At 40.3% G+C, this 11,862-nt stretch overlaps 1 protein-coding gene across 5 annotated transcripts in view; it reads left to right on the forward strand.

The window, feature by feature from the left end:
* LOC124150823 (neurofibromin-like) overlaps positions 1-9,709 on the forward strand; it is a 46,005-nt gene extending 36,296 nt beyond the window's left edge. For 4 of the 5 annotated variants that reach the window (XM_048401218.1, XM_048401222.1, XM_048401219.1 and 1 more), the window contains 5 exons: positions 2,858-3,100; positions 4,531-4,631; positions 5,410-5,549; positions 6,053-6,099; positions 8,056-9,709. In XM_048401218.1, coding sequence (XP_048257175.1) covers positions 2,858-3,100; positions 4,531-4,631; positions 5,410-5,549; positions 6,053-6,099; positions 8,056-8,385 — 861 coding nt within the window. In that variant the 3' untranslated portion in view covers positions 8,386-9,709. The remainder of the gene's footprint in view (positions 1-2,857; positions 3,101-4,530; positions 4,632-5,409; positions 5,550-6,052; positions 6,100-8,055) is intronic. The other variant, XM_048401220.1, reaches the window with a different exon arrangement.
* Positions 9,710-11,862: the final 2,153 nt, after the last annotated feature.

Raw genomic sequence — 11,862 nt, forward strand, 5'->3', positions numbered from 1 at the left:
CTAATGGCTAGATAGTATGGCTTATTGATGCTAGACCATCGTTAGAGCATGACTTCAATTTAATGGCTAGATAGTGAGGCTGATTGATGCTAGACCATAGAGCATGGCCTCAATCTATCTGCTAGATAGTGGGGCTGATTGATGCTAGACCATAGTTACAGCATGGCCTCAATCTAATGGCTATATACTGAGGCTTATTGATGCTAGACCATAGTTAGAGTATGGCCTCAATCTAATGGCTAGATAGTGTGGCTGATTGATGCTAGACCATAGTTAGAGCATGGCCTCAATCTAATGGCTAGATAGTGAGGCTGATTGATGCTAGACCATAGTTAGAGCATGGCCTCAATCTATCTGCTAGATAGTGAGGCTGATTGATGCTAGACCATAGAGCATGGCCTCAATCTATCTGCTAGATAGTGTGGCTAAGTGATGCTAGACCATTGTTAGAGCATGACCTCAATCTAATGGCTAGATAGTGAGGCTGATTGATGCTAGACCATAGAGCATGGCCTCAATCTATCTGCTAGATAGTGGGGCTGATTGATGCTAGACCATCGTTAGAGCATGACCTCAATTTAATGGCTAGATAGTGTGGCTGATTGATGCTAGACCATATTGTGAGAGCATGGCCTCAATCTAATGGCTAGATAGTGTGGCTGACTGATGCTAGACCATATTGTGAGACCTTGGCCTTAATCTAATGGCTAGATAGTGTGGCTGACTGATGCTAGACCGTAGAGCATGGCCTCAAACTAAGGCTAGATAGTGTGTCCGACTAGGGCTAGACAACTCTTGTGGGCATGACCTGGAATAACAGGTTAGATAGTGTGTCTGACTAGGGCCAGACAACTCTTGTGGGCATGACCTGGAATAACAGGTTAGATAGTGTGTCTGACTAGGGCTAGACAACTCTTGTGGGCATGACCTGGAATAACAGGTTAGATAGTGTGTCCGACTAGGGCTAGACAACTCTTGTGGGCATGACCTGGAATAACAGGTTAGATAGTGTGTCTGACTAGGGCCAGACAACTCTTGTGGGCATGACCTGGAATAACAGGTTAGATAGTGTGTCCGACTAGGGCTAGACAACTCTTGTGGGCATGACCTGGAATAACAGGTTAGATAGTGTGTCCGACTAGGGCTAGACAACTCTTGTGGGCATGACCTGGAATAACAGGTTAGATAGTGTGTCTGACTAGGGCTAGACAACTCTTGTGGGCATGACCTGGAATAACAGGTTAGATAGTGTGTCCGACTAGGGCTAGACAACTCTTGTGGGCATGACCTGGAATAACAGGTTAGATAGTGTGTCCGACTAGGGCTAGACAACTCTTGTGGGCATGACCTGGAATAACAGGTTAGATAGTGTGTCCGACTAGGGCTAGACAACTCTTGTGGGCATGACCTGGAATAACAGGTTAGATAGTGTGTCCGACTAGGGCTAGACAACTCTTGTGGGCATGACCTGGAATAACAGGTTAGATAGTGTGTCCGACTAGGGCTAGACAACTCTTGTGGGCATGACCTGGAATAACAGGTTAGATAGTGTGTCCAACTAGGGCTAGACAACTCTTGTGGGCATGACCTGGAATAACAGGTTAGATGGTGTGTCTGACTAGGGCTAGACAACTCTTGTGGGCATGACCTGGAATAACAGGTTAGATAGTGTGTCCGACTAGGGCTAGGCAACTCTTGTGGGCATGACCTGGAATAACAGGTTAGATAGTGTGTCCGACTAGGGCTAGACAACTCTTGTGGGGATGACCTGGAATAACAGGTTAGATGGTGTGGCTGACTAGGGCTAGACAACTCTTGTGGGCATGACCTGGAATAACAGGTTAGATAGTGTGGCTGACTGATACAGGAGCAGAGAATGAAAACCGAGGACACACAGATCCGTTGACCGGATTAATAAGAATGTAGCACTTTGAGCATGCCTGTGTAGTGTGGATCTAGAGCAATACCTGTACTTTGAGAGTTGCCATGAAGATTGTAGAGGTCTTTCAGTACCTCAGTTTATCAACGTGGTGAAACTGTTGTGCATGTCTCGATGATAAAACAGTGTAATTTCAACCCTGTGAAAGTAGGACTTCTGCTATTACTGAAGTAATACATACAGGTTTATACATACAATTTGAGTGTCAGATCACCAGCTGATTATTATGAGATTTAGTTCATGAGGATCATTTTTTGCCTACATCTATACTGAACACAAAGAAGTGAGGGATCATGAAATATTTTTATATACCGTACACATTTAAAGAAACTCAGTTTCCCCACAAATATCCCAAGAAATATTCATGGTCCCCAATTAAGTTTGTTCAGTATGTCGGTATAGATCTGTCGATTGTTGCAAAATTATTGTCATCAGATCTCTAGATATTACTTTTCATAGTAATTAGCCCTAGGTAAATGAGAAATGTGAAAACACAGTTCTTACCTGTATTGTTGAATGTATTTGTTGCTACAGCTGTCAGTTAAGCCATAGGACAGCCGATTCAATGTGAGGCTTTATGTCTTTGTCATGGTCTCATTTAAGTAATAAATAGACCTGTGAAGATCTGGGCTAGAATAGGTCTTCTGCAACCCATGCTTGTTGTATGAAGCGACGAACGGGATCGAGTGGTCAGAGTTGGTGACTTTGTTGATGCATGTCGTCGTATCTCAATTACGTATGTCGATGCTCATGATGTCATGATGGTCCTGACTTGAGTGCAGTGTTAAACTACAAGCAAACAAAGTAATAAATAAAAGGAGAAACATGACTTACCTTTAAGAAACTTCAAGTTACTGCTGCAGAAAAATTTCTTTTTCTGCTACCAGTGAAATGAATGACATTTTCATCTCAGCAAAGTTCAAACACCTGTTGCAGGGCAAGAGCGTCAGCCTTGACCTTGATCAAAATTCACGGCCGCCGCTGACGAAATTCCGCAGCAGTTCCATGCCAACGCCAGGCAGCAACAAGCTGGAGTCCTCCAAATCAGCCATCCAGCAGCCGCGCAGTGGGCGGAGCTCCGTGTCCAATGAGAACAACGTCCTCCTGGATCCGGACATCCTCATGGACTACCCCACACAGGCTCTTGTCCTCACGGTCCTGGTAAGTCTCTCTCTGGGTGGCGCTGGGGTAGCCGTGGGGTTAAACAGGGTGCACACAGATTTTAGAAGAGCTTTAATTTAACCATGTCCGATGAAAAGTGCTTGATTCTGACATTATAAATGAAAGTGCTGGAATTTTATTTTTGACAGTTGTTGAAAAGTGCTGGAATGTGAATAAAATCTATAACAAATTTGCTACTGAACATCATTACCATTCAAGTTTCAATGCATTGTTTGCTTCCTGTCGCTTAAGAAAGACTTATTCTGTGAGTTATAGGTTATGTAGGTAAATTCCATTGTGCAATGTATTCCTAGGTAAAGTTAAATTAACTTGAGCGGCACTTGAAACTCTAGACTGGTTCCCAACCTGCAGCAGACCAAGAGGAGGTTCCGTGAACCTGTCATTGTGTTTTAGTCATGGGAAAGTGTGTTTTTGATTGCGGTTGCATTTTAAAGTACCAATGGGTCTATGAAACAAGGCATTGTGTTAATGCTGCAAGAAGGAAATTGATGTTGATACAATGGGGGAAAGTGCAGAATTTGGGCATTGTTAAATGATAAAAGAGCCCTTGAAAACAAATGTTATATCTTGCCACGATACACATAACTGATTCTCATCAATGTCAAGTGTATATTTAAGTTTATCTGACATAGATCTGATTATCCCTATCACATGTTGAGTAGTGTAGAATGTGGTTTACTACATGTGTTGAAAACCAATGTTATATCTTGCCACGATACACAAAACTGATTGTCATCAATGTCAAGTGTATATTTAAGTTTATCTGACATAGGTCTGATTATCCCTATCACATGTTGAGTAGTATAGAATGTGGTTTACTACACGTGTTGAAAACAAATGTTATATCTTGCCACGATACACAAAACTGATTGTCATCAATGTCAAGTGCATATTTAAGTTTATCTGACATATATCTGATTATCCCTATCACATGTTGAGTAGTATAGAATGTGGTTTACTACATGTGTTGAAAACCAATGTTATATCTTGCCACGATACACAAAACTGATTGTCATCAATGTCAAGTGTATATTTAAGTTTATCCGACAAAGGTCTGATTATCCCTATCACATGTTGAGTAGTATAGAATGTGGTTTACTACATGTGTTGAAAACCAATGTTATATCTTGCCACGATACACAAAACTGATTGTCATCAATGTCAAGTGTATATTTAAGTTTATCCGACATAGGTCTGATTATCCCTATCACATGTTGAGTAGTATAGAATGTGGTTTACTACATGTGTTGAAAACCAATGTTATATCTTGCCACGATACACAAAACTGATTGTCATCAATGTCAAGTGTATATTTAAGTTTATCTGACATAGGTCTCATTATCCCTATCACATGTTGAGTAGTATAGAATGTGGTTTATTACACGTGTTGATTGTTTTCCCTGTTTCAGGCAACACTTGTTCGGAACACAACAGATGAGAACGAGACTAGAATATTGTACGAGTATCTAGCTGAAGCCTCAGTCGTATTCCCTAAAGTCTTTCCTGTAATGTAAGTTGCAGCTGCTGTTTAATCGAGTACATTAGTTGGTAGAGGTTAACATTAGGGCTGGGACAGTTCCAAATTTACTACCGGGTACCCATCCCCCTATTACCCTGATACCCGCTGTAGGTCTCAAGAGGTAGGTACAAACTGTCCGATTGAGAAAAGTTTGACCGTAACCCTGGCAAAAGGTGTTTAGGTACACTTATAAAACAATCTGATGTATACACTGAAGAAGACTGAAGTTTTATTTTTATTGAAACATATTAAAGTCAGAAGGAATGGACTTCGTAGTCGGAAACATAAGTGACTTGTAGTTTAAACGTACAGTTCTAGTTAATTTTGTCTTTAAACAATATATCATGTGTCTAACCACGGGTCCGGGTAGTCCTGTGGGTACCCAGGTCCTACTCATTACTCACCCTACCCGAGTTACCCGAGTTACCCGTCCCAGCCCAAGTTAACATGATTTAAAATACTAATGAATATGTATCACAATATGTTTGGAAAGAACTGGTATATTGCATATTTTAAAATCATTCATGTTGTCATATTGTTGGCAAAGTTGAGATAAGTGACAAGACGACTTAAAATTCCCAAATTGAATTAAAAAATTACTAATTTCTCAGAATTTACAAAAATAACAGCATTACAAAAATCGAATTTTGAATTATATCACGACTTTTTCCAGTATGCCTGCCAAAGGAACATAGTTTGAAATCCTAGATAAATCCCAGCTCCAACAGTCGAGAATGTAGACTTAATCACAGTCTTCCATTTGTTACAGTCACAGTCTCCTTGACGCAAAGATAAACAATGTTCTGTCACTGTGCCACGACCAGGCCATCCTCAATGCAGTCCAGAGCATCATCCAGAACATGATCGCCTGTGAGGATGCCTCCCAACAGCAGCTGTCCTACCTCCAGAGTAAGTGTTGTCATGGTGATTGTGGGTTCGAATCCCGGTTTGTCCCGATTATGTTTCTAGGTTTGTCAGGTTTGCGCTGGTGGGTTTCACCAAAGTGGTAGATGTCTGTGATCGGCATCACTTTGGACTTTCTGTCCGACAATAAGTCTTTTCCATTTAGCTATACCAAAAAGGTGTGCCCATCACCCCAGTGGATCAGCACCTATAAGCAGGATCTCTGTTTCACTGTGGACCCATGAACACCTGTTGTAGAATAGGTCTTCAGCAACCCATGCTTGGCATAAAAGGCAACTATGCTTGTCGTAAGAGGCAACAAACAGGATTGTGTGGTCAGCTTCGCTGACTTGGTTGATGCATGTCATCGAATCCCAATTGCGTGGATCGATACTCATGATGTCAATAACTGGATTTTTTGTCAGACTGGAATATCGCTGAGTGCGGCATTTAACAACAAAGAAACAAACAAACAAATATGGTGACTAATTGCGCACGTCTTGTTTCAGGTATTGGTTTTGGAGGTTTATGGAGGTTCGCTGGTACATTCACAAAGGTGAGCTGACATCGTTCATGATGTTCTGGACAAACGTTATGACAATGTGTTCAAAGGAAAGCAACAGGCTTGAAAATTTCGTGTTTAATGTACATCTTAAAATAATTTGAAAATTCATTAAATGTCCTTTATTAATGGCAAGATGGCTTTCCTGGGAGAGCTGGTTGTCAGTACCCCCTGCTTGATGTATGACGCGACACAATTGATTGGGTAGTCAGGATCAGTGACTTAGTTGATTGAATGTCATCCTACTCCAATGGCGTGAATTTGTGCTCAGGATACCAATCACTGGTTTGTCTGGTTCAGACTGACCCATGAAGATTCCGGGGTAGAATAGGTCTTCAGCAACCCATGCTTGCCATAAAAGGTGACTATGCTTGTCGTAAAAGGCAACTAACGGGATCGGGTGGTCAGGCCCGCTGACTTGGTTGATACATGTCATCGATCCCAATTTCGTGGATCGATGCTCATGATATCAATCACTGGATTGTCCGGTCCAGACTCGATTATTTACAGACCGCCATCATATAGCTGGAATATTGCTGAGTGCGGCGTTAAACAACAAACCAACCAACCAATCTGGTTCAGACTAAAGTAAGGATATGGAAATTTTCCTATATTCTGTAAAACCCTGATCGAGTTGCACAACGTCGTCATATAGCTGGAATATTTCTGAGTGCGGCGTTAAACAACAATCAACAACATCCAGTTGCACGAAATAGTGTTGGTCCTTTGACAATTGAAAATAAGTGTCATAGTCCTGGTGGTTTGATTGGTTTGTGCTGGTGGGCCCTGGCTGAAAGTGTTTTTTCAACCCAGGCACTTATATCTCATACCTTAGCAAGTTGCTGCTTAATAAGAAGAATAAGAAAAAGTGCTCTTGATCATTGGGAGGGTTCACGGATGGCCCAGTCGTCTAAGGCACCGCGATTCGTTGTGCAGAGTTGCTTCCCTTGGCCACGCCAGAAACCTATGATTGTGGGTTCGAATCCCGGTTCGCCATGATTATGTTTCCAGGTATGTCATCGCCATACCCTGTGCTCGTGGGTTTCACTGAAGTGGTAAAGGTCTGAGGCTTTCCTCCCACATTCAGCTGACATGCTGTGATATAACTGGAATACTGTTTAAAGCGGCATTAAGCTCACCTGACTCACTCACTCACACTGTACCATTGTCGAAATAAACTGAATGAGGACTTAGAACCCTATTAGTTTGGACCCTGTTGTTGCAGAACCTGTCTTTCTGGTTGGTTACTGACACGGCGTGATATAACTGGAATAATGTTAAAAGAGGCGTTAAACCCAACTCACTCACTCACTCACTCACTCACTCACTCACTCACTCACTCACTCACTCACTCACTCACTCACTCACTCACTCACTCACTCACTCACTTGATCATTGGCTGTTAGACACAGATGAGATTGGAGCTGTGATCTGAAGTGTTGATAGCTGTAATACTCCTACATGCGGTCCAAAGCATGTGTTCAGTTACCCATTGTTTTCTTTACTCAAAAATCTTCTATAAAACTTTGGAGCATGGGTAACCTATTTATCTATAGTACCACGATTTGCTGCACAGAGTTGCTTCCCTTTGGCTTGTGATCTCAGCACCATAACCATGCTCGTGGGTTTCTCCCGATCAGTGAACATTTACAACCTGTATGAATGGTGGCTTGTGTTAAATTGCCTCCGAACCATTTAATGATTCCCATCCAGTTAATAATGTCCAGACCCGTGAAGATCCGGGTCAGAATAGGTCTTCAGCAACCCATGCTTGCCATAAGAGACGACTAATGGGATCAGGTGGCCTGGCTCGCTGACTTGGTGGATGCATATCATCATATCCAAATTGCGTAGATCGATGCTCATGATGTCAATCACTGGATTGTCTGAGTGCAGCGTTAAATAACAAATAATGATGTCGACTAAATGATGTCCATTTGTCTTTTTCAGTCCTCGGGCAGCAGTGACACAGCGGAACTATTTGTGAATTGTTTAGAAAAGGCAATGATGGTTGAATCATGTCTCCCTGGTGATGACCTTGACATTCTCAATCCTTACCCAAGCTCTCTGGGAATATCCTCCAATCTGAATCTGTCTAGTTCCATGTCAAGTCTCAGTGTGGGGAGCATGCACTCCCCGACGGACAAGGACATTGTAGACAAAAACGGCACCAACGGCGGAAGGATACGCCATGCCTCTGCAAACAATCTGCCAACCAAAAATAGAGCAGGGAGTTTTAAACAGAAAGAAAAGAAAAAATTAATGGAACCAATTGAATGAGATGTTGATAAACACTGAGGTTGACTGTGATTGGCTGATGGCCACTGATGTATATGAAGTGTAGTTGTAGACAGGATATGTGAGTTGTTCATTGGTTGATGGAAGTCATGTGACATTAATCATGAATTATGATGAGCTTCTGACAGTGAGGTGGGATGATTCAGAGGCTGTGATTGGCCAAAAGCTAGTCATGTGACTTGTGGACGCTGTGTAAGGTATCTGAAGGTTACCGCGACTGCCATTGTACGCGAACTGTCGGAGGTAGCACGTTACCTGTCGTGGAAATCCGATTCTTGGGACCAGAGGGATGTGGCGAGAGATCCATAGCGATATTTTAGCTGAATGAGTTTCGAGAATATTTATGTGGGGAGTGTGTGGAGAGAGTTTTATGTACAGTTTATCAATTTTATTTTTGATTGCAGATCTGTTGCCATTGCCCATGTAGAAAGTAGATCACAGCAACCAACATATTCATAACCTGGACATAACACATGTACATTCATTGTCAATCAGCCATCGGAAACTATGCTATCGTATGTGCTGCTTTACATCAGTCAGTAAATGTTATCTGTTAAACATTTTTTGGGTTATTCCTATAACTTTTACCAAAAAGAGATTTCAGTTGAGTTTTAATCAATTTAAGATGAACTTTTATCCAGTCCTTTTATTAGTCCGAAAATGGTATTGATACATATCTCTGTTTTTAAACCATGGAACAGGATAGTGATTGTTCACCTCCTCTCATAGATGTCTGTACAGTTATGATCTATTTTAAGAGATTAACTATATTTTGAAATGAAAGATATCTGTGATATTTAAACACAATGCTAATTCTTCCAGTTTCGAAATTCTATAGAATATAGGCTATTGAGGGGGCTCGAAATCCTGAAACCTACATCGATGCTATGAGAAACAACTATTGATACAGGGTTAGACACGGACACTCGTCCGAGACAAATGAAAATCCAGATGCACAAATTGTTGTCTTTCAAAAACTAGATAATTTGCATTGAACACTTGTCTGAAATAAGCTGCTTACTGGTTGCATATAACAAATGGCTTCTACCTCTGTGATGCATCAACTCTAACACATGCTGTTCAAAGTCAGATCCAGAGGGGGGTGTCCAGGGGGTCCGCACTCCCCCCTTTTCTTTTATGAAAACCAATATAGTACATGTATGTTGTAAGCAGTAACATTATCCGAGAGAGGTTTTTGATATTTTGGACCACTCCCTTTTTAAAATTCTGATCCGCCCATGCTGGTGGAATAAGAATCCTTTATGTGCACAAATTTGAAAGTTAAATGAACACGTTTTATTTTTCCCCCAAAAATAATTCTATAAAGACACCTGCTTGTTTTTGATGTATTTTAAAGAAATAATTAATGTAGATTTCAGGAATTCTGCATCTGGTGAGTATCTGATGCGGAGGCTGGTCTTGCTGGTTTTACTTGGTTTATTTATCTAATCCAAAAGAATGGGTGTAAAAGAAACTAACTAAAAGTTAACACAATATACTTTTTTGAAATTTTAGGTCAAAAGTATTGTGAGTTGGAATAAATTAAGACAAAGAAACCTATGGCTTGGAGTGTGATATTTATATTAAAAATATTTCAAAGTGGCATTAGACCCAACTCACTCACTCACTAAATGAAAAATCATAAGTAACTCCCCTTTCTGTGCAGATTTCAACAACAAAAATACTGCTTAAATTTGGTAACACAATGGTAAGAAAATGTGTACTTGTTTGATTCCATTTCACATTTCTGAAGTTTCGATGTGTAAACCATGTAATTAATACAAGCAATGCCTTCAGGTGGTGATACTGTGGGAGTTATCTTAATGCAGTGGTGATTGACACCACTGCTCAAACAGTTACGTTGCTAATGACTGTTGGAAATGAAGGTTATAGAAACATTTGCTCACCAAGTAAATAGCAATATTATGACGGAGCATCTGGTGACCATAATCAAAATAGTTATTAAATAGGTAGATGTGTAATATTTTTGTTAACATTTCTGTAAAAGAGCTCTGTAATGAAATGGAGTCCGTTCTGAATTATTAGGAGTTATCAGCAGAGACACTAGCAACTGCCATGGATGCAGAGAGCCTGGGTCATCGTCAGTTTTAATATTACAGTCACCATGGAAACTGTTACTGCCATTTGTATGTCTGTGGAACTCCTGTTGTTATTTGTTATAGTGTTTACCATTATGCTTTTGTTTGCTGCGTTGTGAAATTAGTGTTATGCCATGTGACAGGCCGTGTTATGTCTGTGGTTCTGTTGAAACAATGATATCAGTGGTATGGGTGTATTGTCCATTTGGCAACTTTGTTGACCATGGAAAGTCAGTGAGAAGTAAGTACCAGTGTTATCAGAGTGAGGGCGTTGTGATATCAGTGTTGAGACATGTGATATCAGTGTTAAGACACAGTGATATCAGTGTTAAGACATGGTGATATCAGAGGACATGTTGATATCAGTGTTAAGACAGTGATATCAGTGTTAAGACATGGTCATATCAGAGGACATGTTGATATCAGTGTTAAGACATGAAGATATCAGTGTTAAGACATGGTGATATCAGTGTTAAGACATTGTGATATCAGTGTTGAGTCATAGAGATGTCAGTGTTCAGACATGGAGATATCAGCGTTAAAAACAGTGATATCACTGTTTGATAAGACATTGTGATATCAGTGTTAAGACAGTGATATCACTGTTAAGACATGGTGATATCAGTGTCAAAGCATGTGATATCGGTGTAAAGACATGGTGATATCATTGTTACGACATGTTGATATCAGTGTTAAGACATGGTGATATATGTGTTAAGACACAGTGATATCAGTGTTTTAAGAGATACTGTGATATCAGTGTTATGACATGATGATATCAGTGTTATGACATGATGATATCAGTGTTATGACATGATGATATCAGTGTTAAGACATGATAGCAGTGTAAAGAAATGGTGTTACTATTGCTGGTGATACATCATGTTTATATCATTGTTATACCATGTTTATATCATTGTTATACCGTGGTAATATCAGTGTTATTTCATGTTGAAATCAGTGGCGCTTCACGTATTCAGACAAGCTGTATCATGGTGCAACAAAGTTGTTTTAATATCAGCATAATGCCGTGGTGAGATCAATCTTATACCATTTTGGTTTCCATATATACCATGTTTTAAACCTCAAATTGGATGGCTCAAAAGCATTAAGTCAGATGTTATGGATACATATATCACGTGTAAGTACATACTTTTTCAAATACTGTTAGGGGAAGTTACAAACAAACAGGACAGATGAGACCAACATATTAGCATGGTAATTGCATTTGTGTTCAATATCAATATGTAAATGTCAAAATGTAATAGAGAAAGGAGAGTCGTAGATGCATGGTTTGCTACATTAATGTTGATATCTTTTGGAAAAAAACATGCAGGCTATTTGTTTCATCTGAAAGATA

The sequence above is a fragment of the Haliotis rufescens genome, unplaced genomic scaffold (assembly GCF_023055435.1).
Source record: "Haliotis rufescens isolate VD_foot unplaced genomic scaffold, xgHalRufe1.0.p SCAF_21, whole genome shotgun sequence".
In the NCBI taxonomy this organism is placed as follows: Eukaryota; Metazoa; Mollusca; class Gastropoda; order Lepetellida; family Haliotidae; genus Haliotis; species Haliotis rufescens.